Source organism: Rana temporaria, chromosome 2 (assembly GCF_905171775.1).
Source record: "Rana temporaria chromosome 2, aRanTem1.1, whole genome shotgun sequence".
Classification (NCBI taxonomy): Eukaryota; Metazoa; Chordata; class Amphibia; order Anura; family Ranidae; genus Rana; species Rana temporaria.
The window spans coordinates 36,138,293-36,161,032 of NC_053490.1; the positions used below are offsets into that span (position 1 = coordinate 36,138,293).

At 45.2% G+C, this 22,740-nt stretch overlaps 1 protein-coding gene across 4 annotated transcripts in view; it reads left to right on the forward strand.

The window, feature by feature from the left end:
- The window catches only part of LOC120928948 (piwi-like protein 1), a 114,162-nt gene extending 92,144 nt beyond the window's left edge, over positions 1-22,018 (forward strand). For 3 of the 4 annotated variants that reach the window (XM_040340061.1, XM_040340060.1, XM_040340059.1), the window contains exons 16-22: positions 1,975-2,175; positions 4,201-4,304; positions 11,275-11,345; positions 14,064-14,217; positions 14,322-14,447; positions 16,531-16,678; positions 20,808-22,018. In XM_040340061.1, coding sequence (XP_040195995.1) covers positions 1,975-2,175; positions 4,201-4,304; positions 11,275-11,345; positions 14,064-14,217; positions 14,322-14,447; positions 16,531-16,678; positions 20,808-20,924 — 921 coding nt within the window. In that variant the 3' untranslated portion in view covers positions 20,925-22,018. The remainder of the gene's footprint in view (positions 1-1,974; positions 2,176-4,200; positions 4,305-11,274; positions 11,346-14,063; positions 14,218-14,321; positions 14,448-16,530; positions 16,679-20,807) is intronic. The other variant, XM_040340062.1, reaches the window with a different exon arrangement.
- The last annotated feature ends 722 nt before the right edge of the window (positions 22,019-22,740 follow it).

The window sequence follows — 22,740 nt, forward strand, 5'->3', positions numbered from 1 at the left end:
GATGTGCATGGCCACATAACATTGGCGTTTTTTTTTTTTTTCTGCCCATGTGTATGAGCTGTATCATGCTGCTTGTGGTGGATATAGGAATAACCCCACATATACAATGACGGTGCAGGAGGAGCAGGCAATGCAGGTGGATGAAATAATGCAGACAAGCGTGCTCTGGAGAAGAGCAAAAAGACGGTGCCATCTGGTGTTCCAAAGAATGGCAATGCCATTTAAGAGTTCTGAAGTTTACCATTGTATGTATAGCTGTAGTGGCTGGATGAGGATTTGGGCACTTTGAATATCAATGAGAATGCAAGGCATGATGTGGGTCTGGCAAGATGTCGTCCTGGTTGCCCTGGGACCTTTTTAAAACTGTTTTACCACTGATAGTGATCATTTACATTTTTGGGGTTGTATTCGATATATGCAAAGATCACAGAAATTTTTATAAGCATAACCTTTAAAAAAAGGGGTTGTAAACCTTCCCATTTTTTTTCCCCACCTTAAAGTAGATGTAAACCCACGCTCATCCTAACTACTGCCATAGTGCTGATCTATAAGGATATAGATGCCTCCTGCATGTATCCTTACCTGTCAAATGTTTCCCCTCTGTCTGTTATAAGAACTGAAAAACTGCAGATTCTGTGGGTGGATCTGTTGTCTGGAGATCGGTGGGTGGAGTTGTGATGTCGGACTCTCCGGCCACCTCTTGTCAACATGCATTTTTTCCTATGTATTTCTTGCACTGAATTCTGCTATGATCACTAACCTCCAGTCAAAATCCAGAAAAGTAACCACATGACTCCAGAAAAGGAGTGGGGGTGGGAATTAAAAAAATGCCTGTCTGAAGCTAGTGCATGAGATATGTAAATAACCTGTCATTCACAGCAAGGGGGTGTAACGGACTAAGGTTTTTCTCTGCAAGTCAGTTTTATCTCACTGAACAATAGAAGAGGATTGCTCAGAGCTGGATTAACTCTGTGGCAATACTTGGCACCGATGATGGGAAATCTTATACTGTACATTGTGACAAAAAAAAAAATCGGGTTTACATCCACTTTAATGCATCCTATGCATTAAGGTGAAAAAACATCTGATAATTGCCGGCCCGTCAGCCCCCCCATTTACTTACCTGTGCCCTCGAAAGTCCAGCGTCGAGAATGAGCTTGATCTCGGCCCGGTCTTCTTCGCTTTTCATTGGATAGATTGATCGCAGCGTAGCCATTGGCTCCCGCTGCTGTCAATCAAAACCAATGGCACGGGGGGCGGGGCCAAGTCCGGCATTCGTGTCTATGGACCCAAATGCTGGACTCGGGTGCGTGCCCGCAACGTCACTCCCTTGGGAAAGTGCTTCCCAGAGGGGGTTATCTGATGCGGGGAGGAGCCGAGACAGCTGCCGAGGCACCCGAAAAGATGAGGTTCGGCGCCACTCTGTGCAAAACGAGCTGCACAGCGGAAGCAAGTATACCATGTTTGTAAAGGTTACATGTATTGAAAGATACATAAAATATAACAAGAATACTTGTATGTAAACCCTCATATATACCCAGTGAAGTGAACAGCCTCACATACACAGCTCCCTATTCACACCTGAGACCTTGTAACCTTAATGACTCGCATGGCACCAGGCCCAATTCTGACATTTTTGCTTAGGGGTGCACTCTCCTTTTGTTGCCAGCGGTTTAGACATTAATGGCTGTGTGTGAGTTATTTTGAGGGGACAGCAAATGTACACTGTTATACAAGCTGTACACTCACTACTTCTACATTGTAGCAAAGTGTCATTTCTTCAGTGTTGGCACCTGAAAAGTTATACAAAGGATACTACATATCACTAGGTTTTTATGGATGACTGGAGTTCAGCTGTTAAGGTACGAAGGTGACCTGACTGATTTTTATTTAATTTTTATTTTTTTTCAGCCTTTAACATACAATGTGCTCTGTTCTAGATTTCTGAAGCATCTCTCATTTATCTCCCTCTAGGTAGTGTGTGTCCTGTCCAGTATAAACAAGATGAAGTATGATGCAATAAAGAAGTACCTGTGTTTGGACGTGCCCATACCAAGCCAGTGTGTGGTGGCCAGGACTCTGAGCAAACCACAGACTCTCATGTCTGTGTGTACCAAGATTGCCCTTCAGATGAATTGTAAACTTGGAGGGGAGCTTTGGAGCGTGGAGATACCGGCAAGTTATTCCTACTGTACTCTACATACATACATACATACATACATGCATTTTTTTTTTTTTTTTTCATGAGCTCATTTACTGGGCCTCATGCTTATAATGTCACTAGACATTTTACACCCCACCACTACCTCAGTAAGTGCTATGAACGCTGTGTTTAAATGTAGGGGCATGCCATGTCAACAGAGGTCCGCTTTGAAATGTCATATGCCCCCTCTAAGCATTATAGGCCTCATATTTACCATTCACCATGAGAACTTGTCTTTCCACATGAGCGATTTGACCAGGTCCACCTGTCCACCTGTCCATGTATCCCTATGGACCACCGGGGGTAAACAGTCGTCTGTCAATTTACACCTGCCTACTTCCAATCCGGTCAGTTTAAAAAAAAATAAGGGGATCTGTTCCCCCTTCAGCTAGGCAGACTGGATCAGAGGGCATTCGGGTGTAAACTGACAGCAGAGTCTGTTTACACCCAACCATCCATAGAGCAGAGCAGTCTGTGTCCATGTCTGCTGTGCATAAGCTGACGCCGACCTGTCATCTGCCTGCTGTGCTTAGCGGGAAGACCCCCTTGTAGTTCATTTAGTAACTCTCAACTTGTCGGCTTGAAAAATAAGACTTCTGTATGCCTGTCTAGTTCAGCGTCTTGGGAATGCTGGTGTTTTTTGGCCAAGATGAATAAAAGTCTCCTGGGTAGCTTTAGGAAAGGGGTATTCTACCTGAAGATCGCAGGCAGGGAGGGGGGCCGCTCAGGGCGAGAGGAGGAGTCACCTAGGCGGCTGAAGAAAGGAACTAGGAAGTGGGACAGGAAATCCCACTAAAGAGTGTATACACTCCCCCCCCCCCCCCCCAAAAAAAAATTGCATGTCAGGGGGCAAGGAGTGCTTAAAACAGGAGTTCCACTTTTGGGTGGAACTCTGCTTTAAGATAAAACCCTTCTCTGCATGTATAAAAAAAGTTGCATACTTGTTTATCCTTTTGCAATTAAATGCTTGTTTTATGGATCTGAACACTCTGTAGTTTTTCATTGTGTTATCCTCTATCTTGGTTGCCCACCTTTATATGGCAATGGCCAAAACGATCCATATTCAAAATGTAGCCGTTCAAGTGACTGTACAGGAAAATAACTATTCTTGCTTCACAATATTTTAAGATCCCCTTTTTAAGCAGCCTATACTTTCTTTTAAAGCTGCTAGTGAGCCAATAAAACTGTATTCCCAGTTGAAGGTTTTTTTTTTGTTTTTTTTATATGGACACTATATTACCAAAAGTCTTGGGGCGCTTGCCTTTATACGCACATGAAATTTAAACCCTCCTAAACCTTGTGGACATCCTTCCCAGAAGAGTTGAAGCTGTTATAACTATAAAGGGTGGGCCAACTCAATATTGAACCCTGCAGACTAAGATTGGGATGCCATTTAAGTTCATGTGCCTGTAAAGGCAGGTGTCCTAATACTTTTGGTAATATAGTGCATATCTCCCTTATATGACTGTGCAATGTTAATGTGCCCATATCTCAGATAGCTGAACGATGGTATACACATGGAAGACCAAGGATCATCAACTGATGATGGGCTCAAATTGTACCACACAGAATCGCATGTGATTTGCACAAGAATGCGGTGCGAATCGCATGCAATGGGACACATCACATAAGTGTTAGCCCAGCCTTATATGGGCTGATGATGCACTGCATTTTGTGGTCCTGAATTCTAGGAAATGGGATCAGCCCTGCCCAGTTGTCCTTTTTACTAAGATACAGAATTCCTTCCTGTCTCTTAACCATCTAATGTAGAGATTTTGGGTTTTTTGTTCTACATTCCTAATGGGAACTGGGTGGACTAATTAGACTCCTTGCGATCACGCTGATTAGCAATTCTTTATTTGCACCTATTAAACAGATATTATAAAATGCTTTCAATGGCGTATTTACCAGACAAGAAAGGAGTAAATAAGAATAGGGTTTACATACAATCTGTGGAGAATGACTAATGGCTGGAATTCTTCAATACTCTCTTGCAGGTGGAGCGTATGATGGTCATTGGGATTGATATCTACCATGACACTGTGGCAGGAAAACGATCAATTGCTGGTTTTGTCGCCAGCATGAATAAAGGAATGACTCGGTAAGATGATGGCAGTGTCATGGAGCTTTCCAGCTCAAAGGGAGTAGAAATTCAAAGTTCATATTTTATGTAAGATGGTACTGCGTAAAAAGAGGGTAGGGCAATGTCATGTGAAGTGTATACATTCACACTTTATCGTTTATACAAGTTATCATGGCTGTATTAAAGGGGTTGTAAAGGTACAATTTATTTTTTTATAAATGGCTTCCTTTACCTTAGTGAAGTCCTCCCTCACTTACCTCATACCTTCGATTTTTGCTTTTAAATGCCCTTATTTCTCCTGAGAAATCCTCACTTCCTGTTCTTGTGTCTGTAACTCCACACAGTAATGCAAGGCTTTCTCCCTGGTGTGGAGTGTTGACTCTTCCAATAGGGAGTTTACAGAAACCTTCAATAGGGAGTTAACAAACAAGCAGTTCTGAGAGTCTGTGTGTGAAGGGGGGGGGGGGTGAAAAAGCCCACGCTGCTGCAGCAGACAGCTGTCCCCTAATAGATTAGATCAGTCTGGAGAATTTCCTACAGCGCTAAAACTGGCAGTCGTTGAGGGACAATATTATTTATGTATGTGTCTTGTCATAAATGTGAAAAAATTACCGGACCCTAGTGCAGTTGCCAACTTCTGGAGAAAAGTAAACAAAAATGAGCAACAAAAGCAGCACTCGATGGGACCAGTAACAAAATCACTCTTTATCGTACACCACGGGACACAGAGCCTTTATTTTTACATGATGGGTTAAAGCGGGGGTTCACCCAAAAAAAATAAAAATGTTAACATTACATTCAGCCGAGTTGTCAGAATGACAATCGGCTTTTTTTTTTTTTTTTTTTTTTTTCGTACATACCGTATTTTCACCGCCGCTTCTGAGTATGTAATCTGTGGGACTGGGTGTTCCTAATTGATTGACATCCTTCCGACCGGCGCATACAGCATGTCACAAATTGCCGAAAGAAGCCGAACGTCGGTGCGCCGTATAGAGCCGACTCGCAGTCCGGCTTCTTTCGGCAACTTGTGACGCGCTGTATGCGCCCGTCAGAAGGATGTCAATCAATTAGGAATGCCCTGTCCCGCAGATTACATACCCGGAAGCGGCGGTGAAAATACGGTATGTACGGCAATAAAAAAAAAACAGCCGATTGTCATTCTGACAACTCGGCTGAATGGAATGTAAACTTTTTTTTGGGGGTGAACCCCCGCTTTAAGGGTCACCAGCGGTGATTGGACACTGGCACAACCAATTGGACAGTTCCCCCTCCATATAACCCCTCCCATCAGGGAAGCACCTCAGTTTTTTTCGCCAGTGTCTAGAGGGTGTTGGAAGAGCGAGGATGTGCGAACGATAGCTCCGCTAAGAAGACCCTCTGGGGGTGAAGGAGCTATGCTTTGGGGATCCATCCAAGATGCTAAGAATTACGCTGAATCTGGATGGGATCTGGGTCTCATGGACGAGGCGTCGCCTGTAATGTCTCTCTTCGGAGGACTGGGGTCCAGCACTTTCGCTACAGCAGCTAAAAGTCCTGGTTAGAGTCTTTTAAAAGGCCCAGGGGAGAGGTATCCTTTAAATAGGAGCCCATATCCCTGAAGGTTGGCACACAAAACCCGCCGAGATGGGTGAAGATTGGTGCGGTCTGAATTTTTTTTCAGCATACAAAACGATAAGGTAAGAGAAAATGAATCCTAAAAACAAGTTTAAGGATCCTTTTCAAAACTATGAGTCGGGTGTCTTCTCTTTGGCCACTAGAGGGAGTAAAGAGCGGAGTTTACTCGCCTCACTCTGCAAGAATGTCAGAGCCACAGACAAGGCACATTCCTTCCGCTGCAGAGCTCTGCATCCGCACTGCCAAAAGCCTCTCTCCTAGAGACCGCTGAGATCCCAAGAAGGGACAAAGAAAGCAGGATGGTATAAGCAGGGATAGGCTCTCCCTGATCCCTCACTGCCGCCATAATGCCCTAGGCACGCTTTATCGACTGGAGGGGGCGGAGGAGGAGGATCTGAGCGGGGACGTGGATTCGAAAGATGGAGCTCAAACAGAAGCCCTTAAAGCGGTTCTCCACCCTGAAGTGGAGTCCCGCTGATTGGAACCCTCCCCCCTCCGGTGTCACATTTGACACCTTTCAGGGGGGAGGGGGGTGCAGATACCTGTCTAAAGACAGGTATTTGCACCCACTTCCGGCATTCACGGGCAAAAGACGGGCATTCCGTCACATCCCGTCAGGCCCCCCCGTTGTGTGCTGGAAACACTCGGCTCCCAGCACACAGCGGGAGCGACTCGCGCATGCGCCGTAGGGAACCGGGCAGTGAAGCCGCAGCGCTTCACTTCCTGGTTCCCTCAGCGTGGATGGCGGGGGGAGCAGCAGAGAGACGAGCGATCGCTCGTCCTCTGCTGCGATCGGCGCTGGACTCCAGGACAGGTAAGTGTCCTAATATTAAAAGTCAGCAGCTGCAGTATTTGTAGCTGCTGGCTTTTAATATTTTTTTCCCATGGCACATCCGCTTTAAGAGATCATGGAGGCCAGCAGCTCTTCCCTTGGGGACACAGCAGCAACAGAAGGGGCACGTAAGCTCTATATGGTTGGTAGAGCACTACCGAGAGACACCCACTCTATAGCATGAAACTGTGTGTTTAAGTTGCATACTTTATGTAAATTGCTAAACTGAGCACAGTAGTATATGCTTACTGGTACCTCGGCTTGTTGCTTGTTAATATGTCTTCCCTTAGGAGTTCAGGGACTAAAAAGGACAAGAAAACACCGCCGCCTGAGACAGGAGGCTCTACTCGTGCCTGCTCGGTACCTTCCTTCCCTGTAAATCTTGATTTACCAATACAGGAGGAACCATTGCCTCTATTTCTCTAGTGGCGCCTGGGCCTGCATATGTCACTGAGGACACCTTTATCGCCACCATGGAAAAACTGGAGGAAAAGATCGCTACGCTAATCGCAAAGTCCTCGCAAAAGGACAAAAAGCGAAGCCGATCTCCTTCAATGGTGTTAGAAAGATCTGAAGAGGAGAAGGATGAGGATACCTACAGAGGACAAGGATGAGGAGTCGGACGGATCAGGGATTTCAGAGGAACCCTTTTCTGCTTCCCAAATGCTAAGGTCCCAGGTGCAATGTTATGCTGAAACTACAGTCAAGTTGCCCTCTTCGGAGTTAACTGAATCACCTGTCTCCTCCCTGGCCTCATTAAAATCCCTGCAGGGTGCATGCTCTTTTCCAGTCCATCCTTTTGTTAACCACTTGCCGCCCACCAATGACATATTGACGGCGGCAAAGTGGTTCTAGAATCCTGACGGGACGTCATATGACGTCCTCAGGATTCTGAGCCGGGGCGCGCATCGCGGCGATCGTTGTTGCAGGGTGTCAGTCTGACACCCCGCAACACCGATCTCGGTAAAGAGTCTCTCACGGAGACTCTTTACCACGTGATCAGCCGTGTCCAATCACAGCTGATCACGATGTAAACAGGAAGAGCCGTTGATGTACCTCTCCCTCAGTAGAGGAGAGCCGATCGGCGTCCTGTTTATCAGCGCAGCCCCCCCTCGGATCGCCACATGGACCACCAGAGAAGCCCACCCTGGACCACCAAGGGGGCAAAAAAAGTCTGTAAAAAAAAAAAAAAAAGTCTGGGGGGAAAAAAAAGATGCAAATCAGTGCCCACTAATGGGCACTGACTGGCAACATAAGTAAATGAGTGCCCCCCATCTGTGCCGCCCATGAGTGCCCATGAGTGCCCATCTGTGCCGCCCACCAGCGCCGCCAATCAGTGCCACCTCATCGATGTCCATCAGTGCCGCCATATCGGTGCCCGTAATTGAAAGAGAAAACTTACTTATTTACAAAAAAAAAATTACAGAAAAAAATAAACGTAATTTTTTTTCAAAATTTTCAGTTTTTTTAGTTGCGCAAAAAAAAAATCGCAGATGTGATCAAATACCACCAAAAGAAAGCTCTATTTGTGGGGAAAAAAGGACGCAAATTTTGTTTGGGTACAGTGTAGCATGACCGCGCAATTGCCATTCAAAGTGCGACAGTGCTGAAAGCTGAAAATTGGCTTGAGCGGGAAGGTGCGTAAGTGCCCTGTATGAAAGTGGTTAAAGAAGCTTATCTGCGCAGACTGGTTACACCCAGACAAGCCTTTCTCACCTCCTAAGAAGTTTGATGTTCTTTATCCTATGGAGATAGAGTTTTCCAAGAAGTGGAGCCTGCCTTCGGTAGATGCAGCCATTTCTTGTTTAAGGACCTGACTTGTCCAGTGGCTAACATACAGGTGTTTATGTGTTTTTTTGGGGTTTACTTTGCCAGTGTGCATTTCTCCATAACGTGACAGAGTATGAGAATGCAAATCATTTGTGTCTCTTAATGGACTCAAGTATGTGGTGTGTGCGGGTTTTTTTTTTTTTTTTTTTTTTATAAGGTAACGGGTTGGTCGCTTTTTATACAATTTTTGTATTGATTCAGTCCCCATTATGGTAATTTCCTTTCAATTCCTGTGTAGTCAACAGGACAGTAAGTAATAGGAACATAACCGGCAGTACAAAAAAGTTATCCAAAATAAAAATCTCTAAAATACACCAAACCTTTATCCCTGTAAGAATACCATCTTCTACCCCTAAAAGGGGTTTTCCACCCATTGTTTAAGTTTATTAAAAGTCAGCAGCTACAAAAAGTGTAGCTGCTGGCTTTTAATAAACTGACACCTGTTCCAGCGACGCGCCGTCCGGGGGTCCGCTCCTCTCCCCCCCCCCCCCCCCCCCCCCCCCCCCCCCCCCCCTCGGCCAGCGTCTTCATTGTCACTGTGGGCACCCGGCCGTGACAGCTTTCGGCTTCACGGCCGGGCACCCACTGCGCGAGCGGCACTGCGCTGTTTGATTGGACAGGCGATCGCCTGGGACCTGTCACGTGTCCCAGGCGATCACCTACAGGGAGGGGCTGCCAAAAGGTGATATGACGTATCACCTTAGCAGCCCCTCGGCGGAAGGAGGAAGTGGGACAGGAAGTCCCCTTCTCCTGAAGCCCCCCCCCCCCCCCCCCCCAAAAAAAAAAATTGCATGCCAAATGTGGCATGTAAGGGGCAGAGGAGTGGGTTAAGAGCAAGTTCCATTTTTGGGTGGAACTCCTCTTTAACCACCCCCTCTTTACAGTTGCTGATGCCATGCCTGCCAAATGTCTGCCTCCTCACCAAAATACTCCTATCAGTCAGCATTTACCATCACATGTCCACATTTAACCAAGCTTTATTGTACTGAACAGCTCATACTCCCCAACAGACTCTGCTCCTTGCCTGATACAATTTACCCAACTTTAGGACTCCATTGTAGAGGACCAGGACCCTTCCCAACTGTATACAATGTTTTTATAAAAAAATTTGACCCTTCCAAAATACATTAAATCTTCATCACAGCAGCTCCCTCCTGCTATACAGCATTATTTACTACAAATACAGTTGAATGATAACCACTTGACCACTGGGCACGAAAACCCCCTTAATCACCAGACCAATTTTCAGCTTTCGGTGCTCTCACAATTTGAATGACAATTACTCGTCATACAACATTGTACCCATCTGAAATTTTTGTCCTTTTTTTCACACAAATAGAGCTTTCTTTTGGTGGTATTTGATCACCTCTGCGGTTTTTATTTTTTGCGCTATAAAAGAAAAAAGACTGAAAATTCTGTAAAAATAAAAAATAAATTCTAGTTTCTGTCATATTAGCAGGTTATTTCTCACACACATCATATGCATACTACAAATTACACCCCAAAACACATTCTGCTATTCCTCCCGAGTATGGCGATACCACATGTGTGAGACTTTTACACAGCGTGGCCACATACGGAGGCCCAACGTGCAGGGAGCACCATCAGGCGTTCTGGAGCACCCAGGCCAATTTTGACATTTCTCTCCTACATGTAAAAATCATCATTTATTTGCTAAAAAATTACATAGAACCCCAAAACATTATATATGTTTTTTTTTCAAATACCCTAGAGAATACAATGGCGGTCGTTGCAACTTTTTATCTTGCACGGTATTTTCGCAGCAATTTTTTGAACGCGTGTTTTTAAAAAAAAAACTGTTTTGTGCTTAAAAAAAACAAAACAGTAAAGTTAGCCCAATGTTTTTGCATAATATGAAAGATGAAGTTACGCCGAGTAAATAGATACCCAACATGTCACCCTTCAAAATTGCACACGCTCGTGAAATTGCGCCAAACGTTGCTACTTAAAAATCCCCATAGGCGACGTATTGCAAGGTATTGGAGTATTGGGGGGTATTGCAGAGTATTGGGGGGTATTGCAGAGTATGGGGTGGGGGTATTGCAGAGTATGGGGTGGGGGTATTGCAGAGTATGGGGTGGGGGTATTGCAGAGTATTGCACTTTACTTTACTTTAGCGCTTATCATTTTTTTTTTATTGCAGAGTATTGCGCAGGGATGGCTGGATCTGTGACTGCAATTGTCACAGATCCAGCCCACAGTGCGGCAGCTGCTGCTGCCGCCCGATCCCCCCCCCCTCCCTCTCCTCTCACACTGTACCGAACGGTACAGAGAGGAGAGGGAGGAACCGGCGTCATTACATGACGCCGGTTTGTTTACAAGTGATCGCGCCGTCATTGGACGGCGCGATCACGTGGTAAGGAGCCGCTTCCATTGGCTCCTTACCGCGATCCGTGTTGCTGCGGGTCCCGTGGACCCAGCGAGCGCCAGTGATCGCGTGTGCGCGCCCGCTCGGGCGCGCAATTCTGACTCTCTGGGAGGACGTATATTGACGCCCTCCTAGAGTTAGGGAACCGCCTTGTAGCCGTATTTCGGCTATAGGGTGGTTACCAAGTAGTTAAGCCTACCACTTCATCTACACATTGTGGAATGTGAACAGTGTTTATCTTGCTTGTAACATCCAATATTTCTAATCAAGGTTTTTATTTTATTCGGTTTTTAATACAAGTTTAATGCTCTGTTCCATCCTAGTTGGTTTTCTCGATGTGTGGTCCAGGATAAAAAGCAAGAGATTGTTGATGGTCTTAAGGTCTGCATGCAAGGTAAGATAATTGGATAGATTGACTGAAAACCATAACTCGGGGGTTGGCAATACCCAGCACTCATACTAAGGCAGGCACACAATATCTTTTTCCGTGGCATGCTGTTGTACCTCCTGCACCAAGGATACTTCTCCTGTTTTCTGGTGGCAAATCTGGCTGGCCCTCACAATGGCAACCTGGATGGCCAGCTGAGAAAAAGCAGAAACCACAGAGTGTTTTCAGTGTAGGGGGAGTCCAGTAATGATCCAGAGGAGACAGGCATGTGTTGGTGGTTTACTATATTTATCCAGCCTGAGGTAGACAGGGTTTTGGGATGATCTGACCTCTAAAGGTTCAGGAATCGGTTCTGATGTCTCATAAGTCTGTCTGAAGTTCATAAGTTTGAGGCCTAAATATAAACCTGATCTGAGTGTGTACCAGGTAATATAATCATGAGTTTAACTTGCCAATATAAGTTTGTGTGTGTGTGTGGTGTGTGTCCCCTTTTTAAGCAGCCTTTACTTGTTTTTAAAGCTACTAGTGAGCCAATTTGTTATAAAGTATTATTCTCAGTTGAAGGATTTATTTTTTAATGTACACTATGTTGCCAAAAGTATTGGGTCGCCTGCCTTTACACGCACATGACCTTTAATGGCATCCTAGTCTGACCATGGGGTTCAATATTGAGTTGGCCCACCCTTTGCAGCTACAACAGCGCCCACTCTTCTGGGAAGGCTGTCCACAAGGATTAGGAGTGTGTCTATGGGAATGTTTGACCTTTTTATGATATCGGGCACTGATGTTGGCCTGGCTCAGTCTCCGCTCTAATTAAATAGTCTCACAGGTGTTCCATCAGGTTGAGGTCAGGGCTCTGTGCAGGCCAGTCAAGTTCCTCTACCCTAAACTCGCTCATCCATGTCTTTATGGACCTTGCTCCGATCAGCGGGCTTGGGAGAGAACACTCACAAGTGCCCCTATGGGAACTGGCTTCCCATAGGGACAGAGGAGGAGCCAGGAGCATCGGCGGGCCACCTACGAGGAGGTTCAGAGCTGCTCTGTGCAATTCCAGAGCAGGTAAGTATAGCGATGTTTGTAGACAAAGATTATCTCTATATCACTTCAAAGCTGAACTTTTTTTTCTTCCTTATTTCGTTGGGGCTGTGCCCACAGTGCATGGGTTAACTGCTTATTTTTTTTCAAGGGGTATCTAGAAAGCTGCATACTCACCCGATCTGACCCAGCAGCAAACTGCGCTCCCCACGATCCAGTAGGGACTGTTCTGACGTCTTCACATCGGAACAGGTCTATGGACGTGATGACTTCAGGAACTGTGCACCGCACAAGATCGCTAGACCACAGGGGGCAGAGGCAGCAAGGACCTGTTTTGTATGGGAGGTTTAGAGGATTAGATAAGTACATCTCCGCTCTCCAATCCCCTAGAGAAAAACAAGCAGGTAGTTTTTCTCTTCCGTTCATGGACGGACACAGCAGCATCTTGACCTTGGGGTATTATCCTCCTTCTAGGAGATTGACTAGGCAGAAAAACAGCATGTTAAGTGTTCAACACATCACACAATACAGTACCTCTCTGCAGCCTCTGTTTTTTCTGCCTAGCACAGGAGAATGACATGGCTCCTATGGGCCCATGTGGCCTGGGGATTTTTTTTTTCAATTTTCTTGCTTTTTTCTTTTTTGTTTTTTTGCGTTATTGGATCCTGAAATCTACAATTAACTGCCGACTGGGTGACAGGCTGGATCCTCGATCCTTGTAGTCCCCCCCAGTTCGGCCATCGAGCGTGTGCTGTCCTTTTAGCTACGAGCTTGGCCGTCCAAGACATGCCCCGTTGCTCCAGGGGTGGCCGGTGAGCTATATGCTCCAGGGCACACATGACTGGGCTCTATGTCCGTGTCAGTGTGTCGGGCCGACAGCCATGCCGTAACCCCGCGGACGTTGGTTTTGTCTGGGATGCCTTCAGCTGGTCGTCGCAGGATGGGCAAGTTGCAGTCCCCTTGCTTTGGCAGGGTGATGCGGCTGGGCAATCCTGGGGAGGTCGATAGAGGGTCCGCCCTGCTTTCCTCTCTCCCTTCCTTCCCCTCCTTCCCCTCCTTCCCTGCGTTCTGGGTGACTGGGTCGGCCGTGAGGTGGGGGGGTCCATCTGGGGGGGGGCTCCATCCTGAGGCTGGGGGCTGTGTCTGTTCTCCGGGGGGGGGGTGCTGTTGTGCCGTGTGTGCGGGGGGGGGGGGCCCTGCCTGGGGGTCCCAGGTGTTTGCTGCTGTGTGGGTTTTTTTTTGGTGTGTTCACTCGCGGACGCCATTTTGGCGGCGCCGGGCGCTTATATTTTATATCGTGGCCATTTTCTTGTAGCCCGCATGCTCCGCTTACAGAGCGGCGTGTCGGCGGCCATTTTGGAAAGTGTGTTTTGCCTCTAGTGGCTAAAAAAGCATTGCAAATGGCTCCAGCACCCTTTCTGAGGGACGGAATGGCACGGGGCAGCACTCTAGGAGGCGGACGGCAGCAGTAAAGGCCTGGTCGGGTGGTGAGTCCTCTGGGGAGTGCCCTGTTCTCTGCTGCGGCAAATTTAGTGCACATTTCTATAACCAAGTATTTTCCAGCTGACTTAAAATGTGGCAATATCGCACATGGCAAAGTGTCCTTGGCTAAACTCTGATTTTAATTTTGGTTGTGCTAGAAGAACAAGATTTACAAGGACTGTGAATAATATCAGTATGTTTCTTCAGGTGCTCTCCATGCTTGGTATAAATGCAATGGCTTTCTACCCAACCGTATCATCATTTATCGTGACGGTGTGGGCGATGGTCAGCTAAAGACCCTTGTCAGCTATGAAGTGCCGCAGATTATGGACTGTATCAAGACGGCAGGCAAGGATTACACGTAAGGCTTTTTTATTTGCCCGCATAGTGTGTAATAATAATCTAAATGGCATATATTTCCTATTTACCTTGTGTGATCTCCTTTTTTTTTTACCACTCTCTTAGCCCTAAACTGTCAGTTGTGGTGGTTAAGAAACGGATCAATGCCAGATTCTTTGCCATTTTGGGTGGCCGGCTCCAGAATCCTCCTCCTGGAACAATAGTTGATACTGAAGTCACCAGACCTGAATGGTAACTGACGGTTTAAAAAAAAACACTTTGTATGCATCGATCCTTGTTCTGCTGCGTGACATTTTTCCTAGTAAATTACAGACTGGTTTGTTAAAACTTCTATAGTCAGCAAGATACGAGAGTTTAATTTAACCACTTAATGACCGCGCTATAGCCGAATAACGGCTACGGCGCAGCTCTGACTCTGGGAGGGGGCATACATTGACATCCTCCCAGAACCGCAAACAGAGTATCCGTGACCGCTGGGTCCAGAGGGCCTCTGTGGCCAGGCTGTAGAAAAGTCTCCCACATGTGGTATCGCCATACTCGGAGAATCTATTTTGGGGTGTCATTTTTGGTATGTACATGCTATGTGTTAGAAATATTGTATAAATGGACAACTTTGTATAAAAAAAAAGTGTTTTCATTTTCTTTCCACATTTAACAAAAACGTGTAGAAAAAATTGAGAGGTTCAAAAGACTCATTATGCCTCATTGAATGTACGTTGGGGTGTTTTTTCTTTCCAAACTGGGGTCATTTTTGTTGGTGTGGTGCTTTGTATATGTGGATAGAACAGTGCCCTAAGGCGCCAGATAAAGGCAAGCAAAGGGATGCAGTTTAAAGACCACTGGTCTACGCTTATTGTGTACCCAAAGGTTCAGGTTTTGGTGTACCCAAAGGTTTAGTGTTGGGACCCTTAATTAAAAGCGGATGTCCGCCGAAAAAAAAAATATTAAAAGCCAGCAGCTACAAATACTGCAGCTGCTGACTTTAAATATTAGCACACTTACCTGTCCCGGATTCCAGCGCCGTCCGCGGCAGAGGACGAGCGATCGCTCGTCACTCTGCTGCCCCCACCCACCTCCATCCTCGGTGAGGGAACCAGGAAGTGAAGCGCTCCGGCTTCACTGCCCGGTTCCCAACGGTGCATGCGCGAGTTGCGCCGTGCTGACTGGTTCCCGCTGTGCTCTGGGAGCTGTGCGTTTCCCAGACGTGCTGCCCGCAGACTGTGGGTGAAGATACCTGTCTTTAGACAGGTATCTGCACCCCCCTCCCCCTGAAAGGTTTCAAATGTCACACCGGAGGGTGGGAGGGTTCCGATGAGCGGAAGTTCCACTTAACTTAACATATTTATAAATTATATAATTTGATTAAAAGTGCAATTTCTGTGTTCGCAGATGACACCCATGAGTAGTGGAATAACGTCCTTGCAGGGTGTCTCCAACTCTCATGCTCAGATTAGACCTCCAATAAATGGATTTTGTTTCCAATTAGGCTGTAAGGCCTTACCCCATTATAATTGAAAAAACAAATGCAGCCCTTTCCCCTTTCTAAGGCTTACTGATCACACTTGGGTGAATGATGTGGAAATGTTTTCCTATGATTTCCATGCATGCTTCTATATTGCATGGCTCATCTCCATTTACAACTAAAAACATGTTGCCACCTTCCTTAACTGTAATTCTTAAAAAAAAAAAAATCCCTAATATACATACTGAAAGAAGAAAAAAAGGCAGCCCTTCCCGCAAAAATAAATCTACTTATATTCTGTGCTATGCCTTTGCTTTAGGCATCAACACTGCAGATTTGAATTTGCGTTCCTGTGTGTGGCCAAATGCCAGCAACACCAGTCCCCTGAGCAGAAAGACAAAATTCCTGGCCAGCACTATGTTTAATGTTTTAAATGCGCAACTCCTGGCAAGCGGCTAAATGTGCATTTAAAATGCACTTTTATTTTACCTGCCAAAGGGTTTGTAATTCTGTGATATAAGCACACATACATTTTCCACGTTCAGAAATCCTTTTTTTTTTTTTTGTTCTGTATCCCAGCTTCCTCAATGAATAAAGAATCTGCACCACTGACCCGAGGAAACCACAGATCTTGCTAATTGTCAGACATTTTTTCAATCTTTTGGCAACAAATCAGTAAAAATACATTTGTTTAGCTGTTTGCCTAGAATATATAGTTTTAGGTAGAGTAGCTCAGCTGTTTTCTTTTTTTGTTTTCAACTGGCTTTGTAGAATGGCTATATTGATGTGTACACTGTGTTTTTTGTTTTTTTAATGGTCTTTCAAAACTCTTCTGTGGCTTCTTCCCTTCAGGTATGACTTCTTCATCATCAGCCAGTCTGTGCGACAAGGCACTGTGTCCCCAACACACTACAATGTTGTGTATGACAGCGGAGGCCTGAAGCCAGATCATATGCAGCGACTGACTTACAAGCTGTGCCACCAGTACTTCAACTGGCCTGTATGTATGATGGAAGCTATTTTGTTACTAAACTCACAACAGTAAAATCAGTATGTATGTGCAGTAAAGCATGCTTGTTATACTCACTGTGGAACCTAAGCGGGTAATCCTCTGCATTGTATAAAAAAAGCTGTTTGATCCTGTCTTATGACCCTGGAGGTCCACTAATTGCATATCCCGGCTTGAATGTATAATTTCTCTTATGTTCACTGGAGGATACAGCTATGCTTCGGGTTTAGACCAACACCTACGGGGTATAATGCTACCTAGGATGCTGGGGACAACCTAAAAATAATAAAACCGGTGATCAAGCTTAGTAGTCAGCCGATTATCTTGGAGTTAGGACTTCCTGCTGGAAATTTTTATTCTTTTGGTTTTACTTTAACCACTTAAGCCCCGGACCAATATGCTGGCTAAAGACCCAAGGGGTTTTTACAGTTCGGGACTGCGTCGCTTTAACAGACAATTGCGTGGTCGTGCGACGTGGTTCCCAAACAAAATTGGCGTCCTTTTTTCCCCACAAATAGAGCTTTCTTTTGGTGGTATTTGATCACCTCGGCGGTTTTTATTTTTTGCGCTATAAACAAAAATAGAGGGACAATTTTGAAAAAAATGCAATATTTTTTACTTTTTGCTATAATAAATATCCCCCAAAAACATATATAATTTTTTTTTTTCCTCAGTTTAGGCCGATACGTATTCTACCTATTTTTGGTAAAAAAAATCGCAATAATCGTTTATCGGTTGGTTTGCGCAAAATTTATAGCGTTTACAAAATAGGGGATAGTTTTATTTCTCTCCCTTCCATGTATTCTCTATTTTTATTCCTTCTCTTACTTCTTGGTGGGGGGAATGGGATGAGTGGCAATGCTGGGGGGAATTTTGAAAAGCCAACTTGGGTGCTCTTGATCAAGGTCATCTGCTGACCTGAGAAATGTAGTGGACTTTTAATGGAACTATAATCGCAGGTAGTGTTACCCACTGTGTCTCCGACTTTGTGGTGTCTCATAGCAGTGACACCAATGCTGAAATCAGGAGATGGGGTCTCCTCCAGCCCCTCCCACCTCACAATCCTCACCAGTCAGCGGATCTCTAGTCTCTGCCCCCAGCCATGCCGTGAACTGAATGGGCCGCTGCGAAGAGGCTGAGTGGGTGGCCGTGGGCTCCAGGGACAGCCCTACTGGGCAGCCGCATAAAAGCTGGAAGCGGTGCGGGCTTCAGGAACAGCCCAGGATTTGGTGACCCCTGGAAAATCATCATTTGACCCCCAGGTTGAGGACCACTGCTCTAAAGGGAGAGCTTGTATTAATTTCCCACTCTAGCTCTATGTGACCTGAATCTGGTACGTTCAGTTCTTCAAAAACATTCCTTTGAGCCGATTCAGGATATCCCATTGCGGGATCCCACGTGAAAGGTTGCCTTTCTGGTGGCCATTGCATCCATCGGGTACCTCTGAGTTGGTGGACCTTTCTTGAATGGAGCCTTTTTTTGTCTTGTATAGGAAAAAGATGGTCCCGGTACTCGTAGGAGGAGAGCATAGTCAAACTAGCCCATAGACTCCTATGCAGATAGTGGTAATTTATGGGAAATGTAGTTTGAGATGGCAGACATGCATTGGGCTAGTGACCTTTTTACACTACAGTTCCCAAAATTCACCAAGGAGCAGGAGGAGAGGTGAAATGATTTTTACTAGACTGACCAGGTAAATTCACGCTCTTGGCGCAAGGGACTTTGGGAGCACACATCTGCATCCAGGGTTGGTTGCTGCCTGGTTGGGTTGGAAAAGATTGGTTGGGAAGCCCAGGAGGAAAGGGAAGGAGATGCCTTTGCTGCACGATACAGACTGCTGTGCCTTTGCTGCAGAGGGACCGGAGAGACCTCTCACCCACAGTTTCCCACTGTGATTCTTTAGGGGCATCAGAGAAAGAGAAGCGGGTGCCCCATCTATAAATACATGCAAATTTTTGTACCTGCAAAAATATTTTTTGTTTAAAAGCCTAGAATGCATTGCACCAGCGTTCAGCAGATTGCAGGAGACCTGCATGAAACCAGCGGACTGTTGGTGTAAGATGACTGCCCGTACATTGTACAGACAGGCCGTTTTACACCAATAGGAAGAATCCATGAACTACCACAGCGCTGTGGTAGTTAATTGAGAACTACATGCCGACAGCCGCAAATGCCTTGAAAATGTACATTGTTCACATTTTTAATGTTGCAACCAAAAACGTAAATGTATTTTATAAAGGAAAATGATAAATGGTTTTCAATTTTTTCTTTTACAAATATCTGAAAAGTGTGGCGTGCATTTGTATTCCGCTCCCTTTACACTGATACCCCTAACTAAAATCTATTGGAACCAACTACACACCAGATAGGTCAGGAATAAAGTTGTGGAGAAGTTTAAAGCAGGGTTAGGTTATAAAAAAATATATATATATCCCAAGCTTTGAAAATCTCACAGAGCGCTGTTCAATCCATCATCCGAAAATGGAAAGAGTAGGGCACAAACTGCAAACCTACCAAGACATTGCCGTCCACCTAAACTGAAAGGCCAGGCAAGGAGCGCATTATTCAGAGAAGCAGCCAAGAGGTGCGTGGTAGCTCAGGTGAGAAAATATGTCTACAGGACAACTATTAGTCCTGCACTCCACAAATCTGGCCTTTATGGAAGAGTGGCTAGAAGAAAGCCGTTGAAAGAAAGCCATAAGAAGTATAGTTTGAAGTTTGTGAGAAGCCATGTGGGGGAAACGGCAAACATGTGGAAGAAGGTGCTCTGGTCAGATGAGACCAAAATTGAAAGTTTTGGCCTAAAAGCAAAACGCTGTGTGGTGGAAAACTAACACTGCATATCTCCCTGAACACACCATCCCCACTGTGATGCATGGTGGTGGCAGCATCATGTTGTGGGGATGCTTTTCTTCAGCGGGGACAGGGAAGCTGGTCAGAGTTGATGGGAAGCTGGATGGAGCCAAATACAGGGCAATCTTAGAAGAAACCATGTTAGTCTGCAAAAGACTTGAGACTGGGGTGGAGGTTCACCTTCCAGCAGGACAACGACCCTAAACATACAGCCAGAGTTACAATGAAATGGTTCAGGTTAAAGCATATTCATGTGTTAGAATGGCCCAGTCAAAGTCCAGACCTAAATCCTGTTAAAAATCTGTGGCAAGACTTAAATTGCTCTTCAGACACTTTCCATCTGATCTGACAGAGCTTGAGCTATTTTGCAAAGAAGAATGGGCAAAAATTTCCCTCTAGATTTGCAAAGCTGGTAGAGAATCCCCAAAAAGACTTGCAGCTGTAATTGCAGTGAAGGGAGGTTCTACAAAGTATTGGGGGGGGGGGCTGAATACAAATGTACCCCACACTTCACATATTTATTTGTAAAAAATTGAAAAGGTTTAGAATTTTCCTTCCCCCTTCACAATTATGTGCCACTTTGTGTTGGTCTATCACAGGGGTCTCCAAACTTTCGAAACAAAGGGCCAGTTTATTGACCTTCAGACTTTAGGGGGGCCGGACTATGGCCAGTGGTAGTGGAAATGTTCTTGGCATCAGTGGGAGTAAACATCGCCATAATTGGTATTGGGGGAGAAGCAGTACCCTATCGTTGGCAGGAATAGTACCCCATCATTGGTTTATTTGGAACAGTACCCCTTTATTGGTATCATTGGGAGGGGAGGAATAATCCCCCATCATCGGTATCATTTGAAAGCAATAATGCCCCATCATTAGTATCAGTGGGAGAAATGGTGTCCCATTATTGGTGTCAGTGGGAGATATTGTGCTTCATTGCTGGTATTGGTTGGCAGAATCGTGTCTTGTATCTTTGGAAGTAGTGACCCAAGGGCCGGATAAAGGCAGGCAAAGGGCTGCATCTGGCCCCAGGGTCGCAGTTTGGAGACCATTGGTCTATCACATAAAATCTCAATAAAATAAATGTTTAGTTGTAACATGACAATGTGGAAAATTTCAAAGGTTATGAATACTACAGTGCCTTAAAGTTTTCATAACCTTTGAAATTTTCCACATTTTGTAGTTTATCACTTTTGGGTAACCTTTTAACACAAAATTATTAAGACTATATTAAAACATGACCTGTGTCTTTTTTTTTTTCTGTTTCCAGGGAGTGATTAGAGTGCCAGCCCCTTGCCAGTATGCCCACAAACTGGCCTTCCTGGTTGGCCAGAGCATTCACAAGGAGCCGCACAATTCCCTGGCTAACCTACTCTACTACCTGTAGCTACGGGATGAAAACAAGACCACCATTTTGTCTGAGACGTCTTTCAGGAATTGGAGTTTGGAGCCATTTTTCTGCTGATGTTAGAATGTGTCATTTGGGAAGCATTTAGAAAACAGGAAGTTACTTCATTTTTCTAAAGTTTGTGTTACTGTTAAAGCTGCTGCTTTCCCAGGGGGCAGCCAGTATATGGACTGAACTTTTGGTCTGCCTATGGAAGAGTTTCTTCCCAGGCTTTAAGGAAACCTGCACTGAGAAACTATGGAGCCTGTCATTGAACTCTACAGGTAGTTTTTAAAATGCTCATTGGATCAGCTTAACAGCCTGGATAGACCTTGTTACCAACCTGGTGCCAATTTGCAGATCAGGTGGTCTGACTGTGAAATTGCTGAGGCCAAAGAGAGACTGCCATCTTCAGAAGGAGGGCAATGTGAGCATTGCCATCTAGTGCTAGTTGCCTGGCCATCTCTGGTCTCGGTACTATAGGGTTACTTAAACATTACCTAGGGAAATCTTACAACTGGGAAATAGTACAAAGATCGTAACATGGCATGCTGTAAGAAAGTTTAGCATCACTTAATAGAAAAGAAAAATTGCAGTTGCATTAATGAAGCATGCATAGAGGAATCAAGTCTGTTGTGTCCATCCGTGGCCAGGAGCTGGTAATATGTTCAGTAGTTTGTGAAAACCGCAGTAGTCGGGGCAGGCCATGCAGACAACACAACGCAGACTTTATTACCAGCTTCTTCAATACCCTTAATCAAGTCTGTAGGTGATTTTGAAGTTGGTTTGTGTGCTGTTGTTGAAATAGTCCTGACTGCTGCTTTTTCCACTCACCATGGACTATATTTGCTGCTGGCCACCGGAGGGCAATTTATATCAGACTTGCATTCTTTATTATAATGGAATTTTTATTTTATTTTTTTCTATTTTATACTATACCTTCAAAAAATAAAGTCAAGTAGACCCGGGCAGCGCTATACACAACTCTTCACATAACATGAGGAATCAAATCAATATATGCACATTCAGTATAGTCCATCAAAAACATCTGGGTTGATTGTCATAAATGTTGAAGAGCAAAATCATCCTTAGCGATCACATATCCTTAGCGATCACATATGTTGATACGGATGACACCTCCCACACGTGAAGGTTGAAAAGAGGAGGGTGTGCAAGGAAAAAACCCTGTGTTTTGAAAAACTCTTACCGGAAAGAGCCTAATTACTGCGCATAAATAATAGAATGTTAGACCGTCTCCGGGAGTCTGCTTTCCCAGGTCACTCTGTGCCAGCCGCTATAATCTCTCAGTTTGATCAAATGAAAGAAGGAAGATCGGACATGGTGTAATCTCGTTTTTGACAACTTTTAATACCACTTTTAATAGAACAAACCCCCCCCCCTTTTTAAGATGTACACTTACAAAAACAGCACATATCCAGATATGTATCACATATAGCCAGCCACTAGAATTGGGTACCATACGGCGTCTCCTACCACACTCGGCTCGTCTGACCAGCGGAGGTATCCTGCCGTGTCCACGAACTTGCTGACGTCGGTACAGTTGACGTATGGCTCCACCCTGATGTGTGTCGTCATTCACGACGGAGCCGAGTGTGGTAGGAGATGCCGTATGGTGCCCAATTCTAGTGGCTGGCTATATGTGATATATGTCTGGATTTATGCTTTTTTTTACAAGTGTACATCTTAAAGGGGGGTTTGTTCTAAGTGGTATTAAGTTGTCAAAAACGAGATTGCACTATGTCCGATCTCACTTCTTTAATTTGATTAAACTGAGCAATTATATCGGCTGGCACAG